At 49.5% G+C, this 18,764-nt stretch overlaps 1 protein-coding gene and 1 long non-coding RNA gene across 4 annotated transcripts; both read left to right on the top strand.

The window, feature by feature from the left end:
• The first annotated feature begins 460 nt into the window (after window positions 1-460).
• On the top strand, window positions 461-11,419 carry TBCB (tubulin folding cofactor B). Of its 3 annotated transcripts, none has more exons than XM_083456011.1 (6): window positions 461-676; window positions 3,674-3,817; window positions 4,954-5,050; window positions 6,825-7,016; window positions 9,458-9,530; window positions 10,684-11,419. In XM_083456011.1, the coding sequence occupies exons 1-6, from the start codon at window positions 563-565 to the stop codon at window positions 10,802-10,804; spliced, it is 741 nt and encodes a 246-aa protein (XP_083312137.1). In that variant the 5' UTR covers window positions 461-562; the 3' UTR covers window positions 10,805-11,419. The 3 variants fall into 3 exon arrangements, 2 of the variants coding, with proteins under 2 accessions (XP_083312137.1, XP_083312136.1); XR_014514760.1 differs by having other exon boundaries at window positions 476-676; window positions 6,825-7,465; window positions 7,646-9,530; XM_083456010.1 differs by lacking the exon at window positions 461-676 and adding an exon at window positions 2,240-2,376.
• Window positions 11,420-14,968: 3,549 nt separating this feature from the next.
• On the top strand, window positions 14,969-18,173 carry LOC310684846. Its single transcript, XR_014514869.1, has 2 exons — window positions 14,969-15,252; window positions 17,298-18,173. It is a non-coding gene; the product is annotated as an uncharacterized lncRNA (long non-coding RNA).
• Window positions 18,174-18,764: the final 591 nt, after the last annotated feature.

Here is an 18,764-nt window from a genome sequence, read left to right on the forward strand (position 1 = left end):
AGTACTGCAAACCTTCCCACCCAACCTCTCTGCCTCCGCTCCCCATCGGTGAATGCCTGCCTGCCATTGCTATTAGTGTTATTACTACGAGTACTCCTACTATTACTACGAGTACTGCAAACCTTTCCCCCCTGCCTGCCTGCCTCCCTGCATCCGCTGCCTACATCCTCCGCCAGGAGCCTTGCCCTCACTTCCAGCCGGCTTCAGCCCCCTCCTTCTCTTCCGCACTCCTCCTCGCCATTGGCCACTCTGGAAACATCCCGGCTTCCTATTGGTGGATTCCTCGCTCGAGCATCACGGATAAGGGAGAGGCGGCGAGGGGAAGGGAAGGGCAACGAAAGCCCGAGCTCCGTTTTTCTTCGTGCGTGGTGGCGAGCCTCGGACGCTGATTGGCGAGGACCGTCACGAGGGCGGGCCGAGCGCGGCGCCATTGGCTGGCCGAGGGAGCGGCCGGCGCCTGATTGGCCGGGCGGCGGGAGCGGCCGCGAGGGGCTTCTGAGGCGGCGGCGGTTGAGGCGGCGGCGGCGGTTTCTTGGTCCGGGATTCGGGCAGCCGGGTCGGGATGAGCGTCGTGACGGGGACGCCCGCGGTGGTGTCCGTGTCCATCAGCAGCACCCTCAACTCCTTCCGGGCCCTCAAGAGATACCCCCGGGGGCTCACCCTCGCCGAGTTCAAGGTGAGGGGACGTGAGGACGCGCGGACACGTGTCGAGGAAGAACGCGTGTTCTTCAGCCGGAGGGGGAGGAGACCCGCCTCCCCCCGCCATGGCGTCCCCCGTTAAAAGGAGGGCTGCTAAGGAGCTCCCCCTGCCAAAGAAACGGACAGTATTATTATTATTATTATTATTATTAATTTATTAGGAAAGGGGGCTGCTCGAAACGTGCTCGGGGCGATCCTTAAGGAACGATCCATCTTTAGCAGGATGAAAACATCCTATACCCTTTTTTAAAATGCTGGCTCTTTGTGGGGGGGAGTTTATTGGGTTGTTGGTTTTATGGATTTGATATTTTATGCGAACCTTCGGGGAAAGGGCCGTATAGAAATGAAATTAATTAATTAAACAAACAAACAACAACAATAATAAGTAGCCAGAGGGTTCTTCTCTGCGCCATCATGTACCTAAAAGATGTCCTGGAAACAGGCAGGCCTATTATTGCAGGAAAAAAAAAAGCACGGCCAGCGCCGGATTTATGTATAAGCTAAACAAGCTATAGCTTAGGGCCCACAAAAAATTATAAGGGGGAAAAAAGCTGGATGTACATTTCCAAAATATCAGATAAAAAACAAATAACATAAAAACTACATACGGCAACAGTGTTTTGTGTTGTGTAAGCTCCTATTTGTTATGTGCAAATGGCTTTTTAGGTCCATCAAGGACCATCTAGCAGATATTCAACACAAAAAACAGCAGCAATTTGTTGCAGACAAAGGACAGCTGGACATAGAAAGGGCCCCATTATCTTCAGGAGCTCCTTAGGGCCTCATCAGACCTCAATCCGGCCCTGACAGCACCTCACCTGCCCTTTCCTGAAAAGCAGGCATAGATGGGATCCCTCATCTCCCCTGCCCACCCCCAAATAATCATAATTATGGCCCTCCCCAAATTATGACCCTTTGGGAAATTGCCTTTTTGGGGGGTGGGGGGATCCTAGTCCAGATGCAACCCAGGCTGCCTGCCTTCCTCCTCTGCTCTGTGTTTCTCCATCCTGAATCTATACTGGAAAATGGGCCACCGTTTTGTTTTTTTTGTAAGCAAGCTGTTCACTGCAAACAGCCTTCCCAGGGGAGCCTTTTTTTCCACTAAAAAGTGGGTTGGGGGTATCAAAGGAGGATCCTTCCTCCTCCCCCCAAGATGAGCTGGATTCCACACACCCCATCGCACAGTTCAGAGGGGTGCGTCCCGCTCTCAGAAATGGACTTAAGAGTAATCCGAATTCCTCCCATCCCACCAGAGACAGAATTTGGACTCTTCCCCCCCCCTTCCTCCAGTAGCATTGCATCTCCCCCCCCCCCAAAAAAAAAAAAAGTTCTGGCCTTTACATCGAAAGTGGGGATTCGCAAAACAGTTGAGTTTGGCCCAGACTCCTCCATTCTGCCCTCTTGTAATTCCAAACAAAAGGTGCATTTCCGGGAGGAATTAGGGCCCCTGAAGTCCCACCGATTTGGGGGTGGGGGGTGTGCGCTGAGACCACTTTAATGCGTCTGTTGTCTTTGTCCCGCTTGGCGTGGCTAAGGACTCCCCTTGCCGCCGCCAGGAGCATCATCCGAATTGCTTGCTGCGTTGCTCTGGCCTGCCGCCTGGCCTGTTCGCACAGCGGCACCTGCAGGCTCCCCAGAGAGGAAGCTGGCATGGATGGGGTGGTGCCCTGTCCTGGGGTAAGCGACTCCTGCGCTGCTGGCCGTGGCGTGGCCTGTTTGCTTCCACGCCGAATGGGTTTGCGGTGGCAGCAGGGTTGCTGCAGGCCCGTGTGATCGGGTACCAAAGGAATGCAGAGAGCGGCGGCTGCTTCTTAGAGGTCTTGCACGTTGAGCGCCAAACGAGAGGATTTTTCCTTGGGGGAGAATCGGCTCCCTCTGCTTTGACATTGCAGGGGGAATGTGGGTTTAGGCTTTGCAGCTAGATTTTTAGCTGCATGGCATGCCCTTTACACCCATTGCATGCGGGCGCATTTCCTGCTCTTGCTTGGAAAGCTGATGCTTTCTTCCACCCATCTGCCCCCCCCCCCATCCCAGGGGGGAAAAACCCTTATATTTGCTTGCTTCAAGTTCCAAACTTGCTTCTCATTGCTTCTGCCTTTTTGGGGGGGTGTCCTTAGCAGAACAGCCCTCGACCCCATTCTGAGCTCTGGTCCCCAGCAAACAGGCCTGTGTCAACAATAACAAAAATCCTTTTGTGCCACACATCCAAACTGGGATTAACCGCAGCTTGGCAACTGGCAACCCGTGCCCAGCTGAGTGAGCCCGCCAACCAGCTCTCTTTCTCTCTCTCTCCCCCCCCCCCCCCATGGCTGCAGCATGTGGCCTTGTGCCAAATTCTGCCTTTTGTTTCCCTCCAGCATCTTTTTTTCTGCCCTGGCAGTGAGAAACAACCGGGATAATTTAAGGATGGAGCTTGTTCGCGCTTTTCCCCCTCCCTCCACTCAGATGCTGCTTTGCAGTCCCCACCTATGTCAGGAATGTCCCTATCCCCTACTTAGCACCCTGAGCTGGAAGCTGTGCAGGCTGCATCACAGAGGGGAGACCTGTTTCTTGCTCAGAGGTGTAGAGCCTTGGTCAGCAACTAGCTTCTCTGCAGAGCCATTCTGTGAAGAACTGAGGGGTTGGGTGGGCAACCCTCCCCCCTGAAGTGCCTGGCCTGCACACTCTGTTGCACAGGCACCTCTTTGTCTGTCTCTTTTGAGCTTCAGATTGACAACTGGCAGGCCAGAAAGCATCTTCCGTACAGCCGTGTTAGACTGAAGCAAACTTGTTGCTGACCTTAGCTTTGCAGTCCCCACTAAGATGCCTTGACGTATCCCCATCGCTAGAGGTCACAAACACGACCGGCCCCATTAGTGTTACGTTACTGTTGTGGTTCGTCTTGCACGGAGCGAGGGGTGGGATACTTCACATCATCTGTGGCCTGTAATAAATACTCTTCTTCCCCTTCTGCCCGGTGCTTCTGCCTGAACAGTGTAAGCTGGAACTGGTTGTGGGAAGTCCGGCATCATGCATGGACCTCGAGCTCTATACTCCGGACGACAAGTTTGTGATGAAACTCGACAGCGACGAGGCCTTGCTGGGGTCTTACCCCATCGACGACGGCTGCAGGATTCATGTGAGTGTTGGGCTGCTTCTTCCCTGGATCAAAAGGCTCGCCTCATGATACTTTTGCTATTGCAAGAAATTGGGGGAAGCTGCCCTGGGGCCTGGACTGCGTGAGGGCCTCTTACGCTTCTGATAAGAAGCCACCTTCTGATTTCCATTGTGGTCCCTCTGTTTCCCCCTATTATTTATATAGCAGCATCAATGTGCTGTCAGACATGTGCCGTCAAGGGCCTGCTCGCCCCTTATAGTACCGTTCCCCAAAGCTGGAGATGGCAGAGGCCCTGGTGAGATTCCACTGCCAAGTAAAAGCATTTCACTTCTCCCATGCACTGGCAATAAATTTGTGAATGCCACCATTGCTGTAGGTCTTCTATGCTGCTACGTACACTAACCTGTTTTTAGAAATGATAGGTTTATTCAGTGTGTTTTTAGGTGCTTGCTGTATGTTTTAGTATGTTGGCAACCCCCCTGTGATCAGAATGATGTGACGAAGGGCAGTCTACTGCTGTTGCTAGTAAATGTTAATAAGCAAAATTAAAAAATATAATTCTTTATAAAGAATAGGAGGACAGGTCCCTGCCACATTCCAGGGCCCTTATGATCTAGAAATGGACACAGCGGAGGGAAATTGAAGGGAGGGGAAATGGGAACAATAAGCATTTATTTCAGTTGCATGCGCTTGGTCCTATTTGCAGTAGGTTATGGAGATTACTGGGTTCTGCCAAAGGATTTGTGAGTAGGTGACGAAAGTGAAGTTCCCTTGCTGCTGAAATGTAGTTTGCACATTCCATGGGAATGGGGACCTGCTTTCTTCCATTGCTTAATGTTGCTCTGAACAGCATTATGCACATTGGTGCCACACTGCAAATAACTAAATTATGTGACCTATTGATTTTTTGAGTATTTTCCACAGTGGGGTCTATTCCGAGTAGTAACTGTGTCACTGTGTTCTATATATAAATTTAATCCTTATTAAAAAAAAGATGGAATGACACATGCGGCACATGGCCATCTGTGAACTAGAACTTTGAGCCCCTTTGCAATTGGTGGCAACAAATGCCTTAAAAAAAAAAAAAGCTTAGAAATTGCTCTTTTGCTTCTGCGTTTAAAAAATAAATAAAATGACTGTGTTTTGGGGGCCTGTAGGTTATTGACAGGAGCGGTGCAACCATCGGGGAATACGAAAATGTGTCAAAGGTAGAGAAATTCGAGATAACCGATGCTGAATATGACAAGCGAACAGGTGAGATGGCAGTGTCCCAATTGAATCTGTGTTCGAAAGAAAAGAGTCTGTCTAATCCCATCAGTTGTATCTTAGGTTTTTGAAACTGGTTCCTCGTTTGTGTGTTGGATTCCAGCTGCTCACATTCTTGGATGGCTTCGAAAGAGGTTGAGACAAACCGCTTCTGGTGCAACGGGACACTGTCACAAGTGCCAGAGTGCATGGAAACACTGTTTACCTTCCTGCTGCAGTGGTACCTATTAATCTACTTGCACTGGTATGCTTTCGAACTGCTGGGTTCGCAGAAGCTAGGACAGAGCAACGGGAGCTCACCGCATCACGGGGATTTGAACTGACGACCGATTGGAAGGTTGGCAGTTCAAATCCGTGCGACGGGGTGAGCTCCTGTTCCTCTATCCCACCTTTGGCCAACCTAGCAGTTCGAAAGCATGACAACGTGATTAGATAAATAGGTACCAGTGCGGCAGGAAGGTAAATGGCGTTTCCATGTGCTCTGGCACTCATCACAGTCCTCCATGTGCCAGAAGCGGTTTAGTCATGCTGGCTGAAAAGCTGTCTGTGGACAAACGCCGGCTCCCTCAGCCTGAAGAGTGATGAGCACCGCACCCCATAGTTGCCTTTGACGGGACTTAACAATCCAGGGTTCCTTTACCTTCACCTTGCCTGGATAAGAGAAGACTGATAGTATAGCCATTTAAAAATATCTAAAGGGTTGTCACTTGGAAGAGGGAACAAGCTTGTTTTCTGCTACTACAGAGGGCAGGACTCGAACCAATAGATTCAAGCTACAAAAAGGTGATTCCAACTAAACATCAGGAAGAACTTTTGGACAGTAAGAGTCGTTTGACAGTGGAACGGACTCCCTTGGGAGCTGGTGGATTCTACTTTGTTGGAGGCTTTTAAGCAGAGGTTGGGTGGCCATCTGTCAGGGATGCTTTAGCTGAGATTCCTGCATTGCAGGGGGTTGGACTGGATGACCCTCAAGGTCCCTTCCAACTGTACAGTTCTGTGACACTATTTATTTATACATACATACATACATACATACATACATACATACCCCACCCATCTGGTTGAGTTTCCCCAGCCACTCTGGGCGGCTTCCAACAAAAATTAAAAATACATTAAAATGTCACACATTAAAACCTTTCCTTAACAGGGCTGTCTTCAAATGTCTTCCAAATGTCAGGTAGTTGTTTATTTCCTCGACATCTGGTGGGAGGGTGTTCCACAGGGCGGGCGCCACTACCAAGAAGGCCCTCTGCCTGGTTCCCTGTAGCTTTGCTTCTTGCAGCGAGGGAACCGCCAGAAGGCCCTTGGAGCTGGACCTCAGTGTCCGGGCAGAACGATGGGGGTGGAGAAGCTCCCACAGGTATCCTGGACCGAGGCCGTTTAGGGCTTTCAAGGTCAGCACCAACACTTTGAATTGTGCTCGGAAACGTACTGGGAGCCAATGTAGGTCTTTCAAGACCGGTGTTATGGGGTCTCTAAGTTTCCATGTCTTGTGGCATTGCTGAGAATCTCAAGTAAGAAGAGTGCCGTTGTGCTCAGGCCCTGCTTGTGAATTTCCCGTTCAGGTTGGCCACGCTGAGAACAGGCTGCTGGGCTAGATAGACCTTTGTTCCTTTGCTTGAGTGAGCTAATTCATAGAGGGCTCAGCAGTACCATTGTAGATGGCCTTGTTTCTTGAGGGAGCCCAGCTTTCTGTTTGCTGCTTGAAGAGAAGCGAGTTTACTCCTCTTGAACGATTCCCGCCTCTCTCTGTGTCCTGCAGATACAGCACGCTCCTTCATGAAAACCAGTAAGCTGGGGCAGTACAATGCGGAAGAAATGGTGAAGAGGGAAGCCGAGAAGGAGCAGAAGCTGCTGGAGGAGAAGGCCCTGGCGGAAGCCATTTCCGTGGGGTCGAGGTGTGAGGTGCGGGCAGCGGGGCAGCCCAACAAGCGGGGGACGGTGATGTACGTTGGTGAGTACCGGGGCGCATGTCCCTACGTCCTGCCCTGTAGAAGAGAATCACTTTGTAGGGACTGGATATGGGGGGGGGGACATTTAAAATACGGTGCAGAAACCAGTGTGAGAAGCAGCTTGAAGTCTTAATTTGGTTTCGCTTTATAAACCGGGTGAAGAATTCTGTAACGCATTTGGCACCACTGGGGAGATGAGTCGATTAGATTGGTGCTGAGAACGCCAAGGTTGCAGGTTCCATCCCCGTATGGGACAGCTGCATATTCCTGCATTGCAGGGCCTGGACTAGATTTGCTGGATCAATCCATCAACTTCTGGTGGATGATTTTAGTAGGATTCCGCCTGGCATCACTTTTGCTGTGTGTGTGTGTGTCTCAGTATCCACACTCAGCAGAGTTACATCTCAACGCAGCTCCATCCTTGGAAGCGTCTTCAGGGTTGAACGTACACGTAGTAGTAGTAATAATAATAATAATATTTTATTTATGTCCTGCCCTCCCCGGCCGAAGCCAGGCTCAGAGCGGCTAACAACAGTAAAATGATACAACATTCTAAAATCATTTCATTATAAAACCAGTTCAAATCATATTAATGGCAACCATTGGGCTAGAGTTCTGTGAAGATTGCCAGTAGGCAATAAACACTCATGGCCGCCACAAAGATCCAGTGAAATGTAGAAGTTTACTTGACAGGCATAAAAGCATGTTGTAGCAAATATAAATGGACGTTCACTACTGCCGGGGTCAAGGCATGCTTAGAGTCCAACAAGAGTCAAAGACACTCTCTCTCTGCTTCTTCTGCTTCTTTTTATACAATTTTTTTTAGTAGTTTTCAATTACAACAATCCAGTCATTATAACAATGCCAGATTATAATACAATTAATAATACCAATCGTTGAGATGCCAAATTACACAATTTAGGTGGCCTCCCACGTACTAGAATTCATGATTTCATGGTTTCCTTTATTTCTGTGTTCCAAAGTCTTATAAATTTCAATTACGCTCCAGTCCAGATACCAGTTCCTTATATCGCAGCTGCAGTTTTAATGACTTCCATTCATACTGACACACTGAATAATTTCTGCACCTGCAGATGAAGCATTCAAACTCTCTCCTTCCTGTGTGTCCGCAATATTTCTTCCTTGTAATATATTATATCTATCTTTTGCCAGTTGTCGTTGTTCTCCAGCATGCCTTGGGAGTTGCTAGTGTCCCATTGTTGTTTCAGAAGATCTCCATTGTTTTACAACCACAAAAGTCACACTGTCCCAATAAGTTTCCAGTTTTCTCCACCTTTTTCTCAGCCTGGGAGGAAGAGAAAGCTGTCAAGGGTTGCCATCTTTCAAACAGTGAAAATCTGGACAGAAGAGTTGTTGAGGTTGTGTTTTCATTGCAAAAATAATAAATTGCCATTTTCTAGCTATTTTTCTGGGAAATCGGCAAAAACGGCCCTGCTGACATGGGCTGGATTCTCCAGGACACCTCACCAATTTCCACCTGGAGGCTGCTAGGGACAGCAGTTTTCCGGATATGTCTGGTCAAATCCAGACCTATGGTAGCCCTGTGTAGAGTTGGAAGGGGTCACCTAGTCCAATCACATCCAGTGCTCTCTCTGCTTCTCTTAGCTGCCAGAGACAAGTTACAAGTTACACGGGACCATTGTTAACACTGCGCACGTCCAAAGAACAGTCCCCACAGAAAGTGTCCTTGCATACACAAAAAACCTCTGCTGTTTCTTGAAGCTTCTTCTCTGTTCTTCTCTGTTTCTGGAACAAATGATTCTCTCTCACACACAGAGAGAGAATATCCAACATAGATGACCGTCAGGGTCCCTTCCAACTCTTAAGATTTTATGAAATTTGATGGTGCTTTTCAGCTTGAACAAGGATTATGAGTGTCCCTCCCTCCTTGCAAAAACAGATAAGCTGCTTCAAGTTCCAGTAAGACTTATAGTCCAAAGCATGCTTCAATTATTATTATTATTATTATTATTATTATTATTATTATTTATTTACTTATACCCTGCCCATCTGGCTGGGTTTCCCCAGCCACTCTGGGCGGCTTCCAACAGAATATCAAAATACAATACAGTGGTACCTCTGGTTGCGAACGGGATCCGTTCCGGAGGCCCATTCGCAACATGTAAAGAACGCAACCTGCAGTGGCGCGTCTGCGCATGTGCGGGTTGCGATATGCTGCTTCTGTGCATGCGTGTGACATCATTTTGCACGTCTGCGCAAGCGGCGAAACCCAGAAGGAACCCTTTCTGGTATTTCCGGGTTGCTGTGGGACGTAACCTGAAAGAACGTAACATGAAGTGGACGTAACATGAGGTATGACTGTAGTCTATTAAACATTAGAAGCTTCCCTAAACAGGGCTGCCTTCAGGTGTCTTCTAAACCTAGGATTGTAAGCTTTGCCCCTTTCCTTTCTTCTCCATAGGCTTAACGGAGTTCAAGCCCGGCTACTGGGTCGGCATCAAGTATGATGAGCCCGTGGGGAAGCACGACGGAAGGTAAAGCGCCCTCTCCCCCTGACGTCTCTTGCAGGGCAAAGTGGGTCATCATGGGATCTGGGTGGCTCTGGCAGCTTCATAGCTTCACGTTGAAGCATCAGCGTCTTCCCACCTTAACTTCTGGCACATTGTCAGCACGTGTTTTAGGTCTACGTCTGCAGCTTCTTAACAGGAGTGTTGGAGCAGCACTAAACTTAACATTCAGCGTGTTTGTTTTTTTATAGTGTTTCTCGATTCATTTTGGGCTGCCTCAGAAGGATAAAAACAAGTCTGAGTTTGCTTCAAGTCTTCCTCTGTAGTATGCTGGCAGCAATTCAATAAATATACGGCTTCTCCGTTGAGAAGGACAAGTGTGCAGAATGTTGTATTGGGTACAGAATTCTGCCAGAGGGGTGACTGAATAACATTTCCAGCGGTTGGAGGCAGAATGTCAGAGCCCCACATGGTTCCCACCCCTCCTTAATAGCCAGCAAAACAAAAAGAAATGTTTTTTTAAATGTAAAATAATAATACTATTATTTTTATTATTTATATGCCGGTCATCTGACTGGGTTGCCTCTGCCACTCTGGGCAGCTCACAACAAAATATCAAAAACACAGTTAAACCTCAGCCTTCCCTGAGCAGGACTGCCTTCAGATGTCTTCTAAAAGTCAAATACAGTGGTACCTAGGTTTACGAACTTAATCCGTTCCGGAAGTCCGTTCTTAAACCAAAGCATTCTTAAGCCAAGGCGTGCTTTCCCATAGCAGCGGGGGACTCAATTTGCAAATGGAACACACTCAACAGGAAGTGCAACCTATTCTGCTTCCAAGGCAAAGTTCACAAACCAAAACACCTACTTTCAGGTTTGCAGTGTTCTTAATCCAAGTTGTTCATAAACCAAGCTGTTCTTAAACCGCAGCACCACTGTAGTTGTTCTAAAGATTTTTAAAATGGCAGGAGCAGGGTAAATAACGCAGAGCAAGAAACTGTGCAAAACAGGCAACTTCCTGTAATTGTTACAGGGCACAGAATGTCAGTTGCAGAAGTGTTCCTTTTTGAAAAGTCAGCGGCATGTGGTGAGGATCGGGGCTTAGGCCGCCCCTTGACCAGCTGGGCTTCTCCTCAGACTGAGTGTGACTCTCTTTCTCCTGCTCTTCCTCTCCTTGGCAGCGTCAGCGGAAAGCAGTACTTTGAGTGCCAGCTCAAGTACGGGGCCTTCGTGAAGCCTCGCTTCGTCACCGTGGGGGATTTCCCGGAAGAGGTGGACTATGGCCTGGACGATGAAATGTGACGGGGAGACGAAGAGGTGCAGGGGTGGCTGAAGGAAGCTGAGCGGGTCGCCATGCGGCCTCTGTTAATGGCTGGCTGTTGCGCTCTGATCCCATGCGCGAGGTCACTTGAGCAAGCCAAAGGGAGAAGGCGCGAAAAGCCGCTGTGTGTTCTTCGACTTGTGTTGGTGGTTTCCTCCCCACTTCCCTTTCCCCTGGTTGTCTCTTGTCTGTTCCGTGAAGATGCTACATCCCCTTGGTTTTTCTCATGTTTACGCCCTTCTGTGCCAGCTCAGTTAGCCCAGAGAAAACTGGAGTGCCCTTGCCTTGTTGCAGCAATCCTTGAAAGGGTGAGGCCCGGGGGGGGCAGCAAAGTCGCTCCTGATTCCCCCACCCCAGTAGTAAGGCCTGCTGGTTGCAGAAGCAGTTAGTTGAGCAGGTTGAAAAGACAACCTCTGAGCAGATTTGTACAAGACCCTTCCTGCTTTTTTAAAAAAAAGTAAACGCAGACATTTCTATGACCATGTATTTTTTTCCCCATTGTGAAAACTTTTTTTGTTTTTTTTTGTGCTACTGGCCGATGCTATGTGAATACGATAAATTAAAAAAGTTGGTGGGAAAATACATTCCAGACACGAGTGCTGCTTCTGTGTGAGCTTCTTCCATCTTGCGCTCCGAGTTCCTGGGGATCCTGGCTGGGTGGAGGTATAGGAGGTCATCTTGCTGCAGCTCTCCAGATCCTTGGATCTCCTGGCCTTGCTTTCCAGATCACTTCAGCTGGAGATTCCAGGGAAGGAACCTGGGACCTTGCGCAAGGGGAAGTGTGTGCAGCACGGCCACTGGGTTCTTCTGCCCCGGCCTCTGAAGATTACAAATACTGGTGGGGTGGGGGTGACCCGTTAGTACCAATGATGAGGAACCTACATCAGCCCCATCCAGCATGGCCGGTGGTGGAGGGTGATGGGCGTTTTAGTCCGGCATTCATTAGGAGGACCACAGATTCCCCATCCTGCCTCTAGTGTGATCTCCAGGCTCAGCTCCTCTCTTGCCTTGACTGCAAGGACTGCTTTCATAGAATCATAGAGTTGGAAGAGACCACAAGGGCCATCAAGTCCAACCCCCTGCCAAGCAGGAAACACCATCAGAGCACTCCTGACATATGGTTGTCAAGCCTCTGCTTAAAGACCTCCAAAGAAGGAGACTCCACCACACTCCTTGGCAGCAAATTCCACTGTCAAACAGCTCTTACTGTCAGGAAGTTCTTCCTAATGTTTAGATGGAATCTTCTTTCTTGTAGTTTGGATCCATTGCTCTGTGTCCGCTTCTCTGGAGCAGCAGAAAACAACCTTTCTCCCTCCTCTATGTGACATCCTTTTATATATTTGAACATGGCTATCATATCACCCCTTAACCTCCTCTTCTCCAGGCTAAACATGCCCAGCTCCCTTAGCCGTTCCTCATAAGGCATCGTTTCCAGGCCTTTGACCATTTGGGTTGCCCTCCTCTGGACACGTTCCAGTTTGTCAGTGTCCTTCTTGAACTGTGCTTTGTTTCTGCTCTTCTAGGGAAGCATCTGCTAAATTCATATTCTCCCTCTCCTTATTAACACTGATTTTCTCTGCAGCTGCTTCAAGCTGCTAGTTGTCATCTGCCCCTTGCGCTGCTTTCACTCCGTCTGTTCTGGATAAGTGGAATCCCCCCGTTTCCCTCCTTTCTCATCTTCGCAGCATGTTCCTCCCTCAGCCGGTAATGGTCTTGCTCAGCTGGTCCTGTTTCCCTTCAAAATCCTTCATCGCCCAGGCCTCAACTCCTTTGCTCGTCCTCCAACTCAGCTTTCTCCCGCCTCATATGTTCACCCTGGTTTCTCTCCCAGCCCTTCCCGAATCTTAAGCTCTGTGGTCAAGGGCCACGTCATTTAGGAGGGTGCTGTTGCATCTCGCTCACGGCTGGGCTGGATAAATGTGCAGTAGTAATTGGGGGAGTGTTTCATGTAGTGGAGCAAAAAAAGAAAACTTAAGCCTCCACTGAAATGTGGCCGCTGTGGTCTTGTGGCTGCAGCATTCTGCAAGCTTGTCAAATTATTTTATATATATATATATATATATGCTTGTCAAATTATATATATATACACACACACACACACACACACATATATATATACATATATATACATATATATATTTATATTTGCGTCCCTTGCCTGGGAAGGTTAGGTAGTGGGCTCAAACTATACTGCCTTTCATAGATTACCATGATAGTCATATTCCCTGTTCTAGTCATAGCCGTCAACTTTTCCCTTTTTTTGTGAGGAATCCTATTCGGAATAAGGGAATTTCCCTTTAAAAAAGGGAACAGTTGACAGCTATAGTTCTAGTTCTTCCTCAAAAACGACTGGATTTTTAAAAAAACAGCCCCCAATCTGCTGCTTAAAGCCATCAAGATGCATATGACAGCAAAGCTAAACCTTTGTTTTGGAAACGAGTTTGGAGTCACTGTCATAAGCCTTCTTAACGAAGCTACATCCAGGTGGTGGGGAGCCCCCAGTGAACAGTCCCTGAGCTGTAGATGCCAGCCCTTCCCTCTCCCAAGTCCTGCAACTTATGTCTCAGAATTACTTTCCCTTAAACCATAATTGGGGAACATCTTTGCCCCCACCTGACGCCCAGCTCCCACCTCCTATCAGTGCCAGGCAGCGTAGTTGGCGGTCAGGGCTGAGAGGGGGTGCATGCATTGCTGGTGCCAGGCTGTTTTGTGCCTTGGGGAAATTGCTAACATCAAATTTCAAAAACCCATCTTGTAGAAATGATAAAAATTCTTCGAAATGTAGAATTAAAATATGAGCAGAAATTCACTGGATAAACAAAAACGAAATGTATAAAAACTCAGCCCCTCAAAGGTCAGTACTGCACCCTAGGTAGAACGTGAGACTCTTATTCTCAGAGTTCTGGGTTCAAGCCCCACCATGGGCAAAAGAGCCCTGCATTGCAGGGGTTGGACTAGATGACCCTCGTGGCCCCAGCTGTACAATTCTGGGATAGCACCGGCGCTGGGTATATGTAAGGCCACAGGTTCCCTATCTTGTCTGAAGCAACATGGGCAGCCCGAAACATTTGGCTGCTTTCGGTATGATCCTCCACCCCCATCGTTCTGCCAGGACACTGAGGTCCAGCTCCAAGGGCCTACTGGTGGTTCCCTCACTACGAGAAGCAAAGCTACAGGGAACCAGACAGAGGGCCTTCTCGGTGGTGGCACCTGCCCTCCCACCAGATATCAAAGAGAAAAACAACTACCTGACATTTAGAAGACATCTGAAAGCCCTGTTTAGGTAAGTTTTTAATGTTCTGTTTGAAGCCGCCCAGTGCTGCTGGGGAAACCCAGCCAGGTGGGTGGGGTACAAATAATAAATTATTATTATTATTACTACTACTACTACTACTGGGACAATTATTTAGCGGGTGTAGTGTAGAGACATCACCTTGCCAACAAAGGTCCGTATAGTAAAAGCTATGGTCTTCCCAGTAGTGATGTATGGAAGTGAGAGCTGGAGCATAAAGAAGGCTGATCGCGGAAGAATGGATGCTTTTGAATTCTGGTGCTGGAGGAGACTCTTGAGAGTCCCATGGACTGCAAGAAGATCCAACCTCTCCATTCTGAAGGAAATCAGCCCTGAGTGCTCACTGGAAGGACGGATCCTGAAGCTGAGGCTCCAATACTTTGGCCACCTCATGAGAAGAGAAGACTCCCTGGAAAAGACCCTGATGTTGGGAAAGATGGAGGGCACAAGGAGAAGGGGACGACAGAGGACGAGATGGTGGGACAGTGTTCTCGAAGCTACCAGCATGAGTTTGACCAAACTGCGGGAGGCAGTGGAAGACAGGAGTGCCTGGCGTGCTCTGGTCCAGGGGGTCACGAAGAGACGGACACAACTAAACGACTCAACAACAGGGGGCATGCCAGGGACGAGGCCTTTAACTCCCCCGCCTAAATCAAGCCTAGGTTGCGGGAGCAGCGGACACGTGAACTGCAGTCTGCGCACGTGCACCCCCTGTTCATTTATTCTTCAAAATAAAATGAATTTCTTGCAAGACCAGGCGTTCCTTCCGGCTCGGCTCAGACGGAAAGCTCTAGTGAAAAGGAGCTTCCACCCCCAAATCCAGTCTCCCCCGTGGATCCCCCTTCTCGGGGTGGCGCCCCCTCCCGCTCGCCCCTCCTCGGGGTCTCCTTAAGGACAATGACGCGCCCCCTCCCGCCCACGTGGCTTCCCGCTGCGGCCGGGAGCTTCCTGGGAACGCCCCCTTGCCGGCGGAGAGCCAATGGGAAGCGAGGAGAAGGCGCCGGCGGGGTCTCAACGTTCTAGGGCTTGTGACGCGCAGAGGGGGGGATCCCCTCCTTCGTCCGGGTGCGGGGAAGCCGGGAGAGCGGAGCTCCGGCGGGAGCGTGGCGGGATCGCGGATCGGGCGCCGGGGAAGCGGTGGGTCCTTCCTCTCGAGCTGCGTTTTCAGGGCGGGCGCTTCAAGGCCGCCGGAATTGGGGGCTGTTTCTGTGGCCGGGAGGGGGGGGCAGGGCGGGTTGAGGTTTCTGTGTCCAGCTGCCCTTCGCCAACGACAAAGTGTCGCTGTTTTGTGTGTTGAATGCATATGCTAGATGGTCATCGATGGACCTCATAGGTATCCAAAGCTATTTGCACATCACGTATTTTATCAAAGTCATGGTTGAACTGAAATACAATTAAGAAGTATATTAATTTGTTGATGTTTAGTCGTTGTCGTGTCCACCTCTTTGTGACCCCCTGGACCAGAGCACGCCAGGCACTCCTGTCTTCCACTGCCTCCCGCAGTTTGGTCAAACTCATGCTGGAAGCTTCGAGCACACTATCCAACCATCTCATCCTCTGTCGTCCCCTTCTCCTTGTGCCCTCCATCTTTCCCAACATCAGGGTCTTTTCCAGGGAGTCTTCTCTTCTCATGAGGTGGCCAAAGTATTGGAGCCTCAGCTTCAGGATCTGTCCTTCCAGTGAGCACTCAGGGCTGATTTCCTTCAGAATGGAGAGGTTGGATCTTCTTGCAGTCCATGGGACTCTCCAGAGTCTCCTCCAGCACCATAATTCAAAAGCATCCATTCTTCGGCGATCAGCCTTCTTGATGGTCCAGCTCTCACTTCCATAAGTATATTAATAGTGAAATGCAATTAAGAAGAAGTATATTAATAGTGAAATAATTATTAAGCTCTAATTTAAAATGGTTGGGGGCCCATGACTTACATCATAGGAACCTACACAACACAAAAGTATCTGAAGAAGTGTGCATGCACACAAAAGCTTATACAGTGGTACCTCTGGTTACGTACTTAATTCGTTCTGGAGATCTGTTCTTAACCTGAAACTGTTCTTAACCTGAAGCACCACTTTAGCCAATGGGGCCTCCTGCTGCTGCCGTGCAGCCGCTGCGTGATTTCTGTTCTTATCCTGAAGCAAAGATCTTAACCCAAGATAATATTTCTGGGTTAGTGGAGTCTGTAACCTGAAGCGTATGTAACCTGAGGTACCACTGTACCCTGCACTACTTAGTTGGTCTCTCAGGTGCTACTGGACAAATTTTTACTCCCCCCCCCCAACACAAAACACTGTTGCTGTAGGTAGGTTTTATTTTATTTGTTGTTTATCTTATATTTTCTAAATGTACTTCCAGGGTTTTTTTCCTTTACATTTTTTTGGGACCCCCAAGAGAGTGACGCCCTAAGCTAGAGCTTGTTTAGCTTATTCTGGCACTGGGTTGGGGGTGGGCATCCTCTGGTGGCCCATGTGCTCCTGCCAGCCTCCCCTCCCAAAGATAACTCCCACCCCCCTGCTCAAAACATTGCTGACCATTAATAATGAGACGCACTGCCGCACTTTTCATTCTCCTCGCTGTGGTGATGCGAGTTAGCTCGCTGTTCTTCCCATTTTGCTGAGGCTGCAGCGCTTAATCTGGGGTGGTTTGTCCACCTTTGGTCCCCACCCGGCACTCAGCTCTCACCTGCCACTCCAAGAAGCTGTCGGCAGGCGAGAGCGGCCACAATCCCAGGAAACAGCTTCGACTGGCTGGCTAAACCAGGTGAGGGCAGCCGATGGGGCTCAAACCCTCAGTGAGTTTGGGACTTGCCCTGCATGCAAAGACAAGCTCTGGTCGATTGGGCAGACGGGACCAAGGGTCAAGAAGGCGGTTTCTGCGCATTGCTGTAGAGCAGGAGTCAGCAAGGTTTACCTTGCCTGGGCCAGTTCACTCCCGCGGAGATTGCTCTGTGGGCTGGATTGCGTCTGCACATTTCTGGCATCTGCGCAGACACAATTTTTGGCGCCCCGCCATATTTTATTCAATTTGGCACCCCTGACGCAGGCCTTGGAACTCGGACCCAGGGCTGATTTTCTCTCAGAAAGGCTCCCGCTTCTTCCAGGGCCCTCCTCCAGCCTTGCTTGGGCACCCGCCTTAAACCTCCCCACCAGGTTCTGTTCTGACACTGCTCCTTTTGGTTCCCCAGCTCCTGCTCTGCCCCTTTTGTGATCCTCTCTGGCTGACCGGAAGGGATGTCCGGACGCCCCATGGCTCGCCACAGCAAGCTTCAGAAGCAAGTTCTCGGCCTCTACCGCAGCTTCCTGCGGGCCGGCAAGGACAAGCCGGGCTTCCTTCCTCAGATACGGGCCGAGTTCAGGAAGAATGCCCAGATCCCCCGGACGGATGTCATGATTATAGAGTACCTCGTCCGGCGTGGGCAGAGGCAGCTGGAGCAACTCAGAGGCGCCCACACCAAGCAGATGGGTGCCTTCGTCAGGACGGAACAGGAGGAATGATGAGCCGGGAATTTTACTTTTTGGAAAGGGCTTCCAGCCCGTTTTTAATGGAATGGTCCTTTCTCCTAGCTGCTGGTTTTTAGCACAGCTGGCATTGCGGGTGGGGAATCTGTGGCCTTGCAGAGGTTGCTCAGTGAGCATGGCCAGCGGTCAAGGGTGATGGGAGTTGCTACGCGGTGGACGGGAGCTTAGCAAACCCGGAATACAGATCTGGGTGCCCTCTCAGAAATGACTGAACAGAGCTGCCCACAGTTGCCACTCGAGGGCGCAGTTGAGAAATACATAATCATTCTGTTCCCATCACATTTTTCTCCTCCTTTTTATAGTTGGAGTAAAAGCACTTGCTCCCTACAGATGTAAGAATGCTCTAAGCAGGTTCTGATTGACGCAGCTCACCCCAAGAGACTCCGGGGGTTGCCGTGCTGTGTGGAAGTTGGGAAGTCGGTATTGGAGATTGTCAACATGCTCACATGGCGGTTGAACCAGTTTAGGTGCCCTGTGTAGACTCAGTTTTTCCTTGGTTGTTCTGTCTTGGTGGGAATTTGAATAAACTAAATTGCCAAATAGCTCTTTGTGAGCTGCTTTTTTATTACTGTTTAGGATGAGCCCTGTTTAAACAGCCTTTTGTCAGTCGCCCAGATCGTTTCGGTCATAGCTGCAAGGATCCATATCAAGCACTGAAGGCAGGAGAAGGAACTGATGCCGCCATATTCCTGTGCAAATGTTTAACTGCAGTGGAACCTCTACCTGCGACCATAATCCATTTCGGAGGTCCATCCGGAGGTCAAAACGGGTCACTGGGAGAGGTGCCGTTGTGCGCAGGTGCGGGCGGCGATTGCCTGCACATGTGCAAATGGCGGCAAACCCGCCAGTTACTTCCAGGTTTGCTGCGGACATTGGGTGAAATGGGCGCAAGCTGAGGCGGACGCAAGAAGAGGTTTGACTGTATAGGCTTAGTGGTTTTTGTAGAAGGTGACCGCAGAGGGCCTCTTGTCTGTAACAGAGACAGAAGGTCCTGCTTAGGGAAATACCGTATTTTTTGCTCTATGACTCACTTTTTCCCTCCTAAAAAGTAAGGGGAAATGTGTGTGCGTCTTATGGAGCGAATGCAGGCTGTGCAGCTATCCCAGAAGCCAAAACAGCAAGAGGGATTGCTG

Source organism: Podarcis tiliguerta (genome assembly GCF_965153285.1).
Source record: "Podarcis tiliguerta genome assembly, chromosome: 8".
Lineage (NCBI taxonomy): Eukaryota > Metazoa > Chordata > Lepidosauria > Squamata > Lacertidae > Podarcis > Podarcis tiliguerta.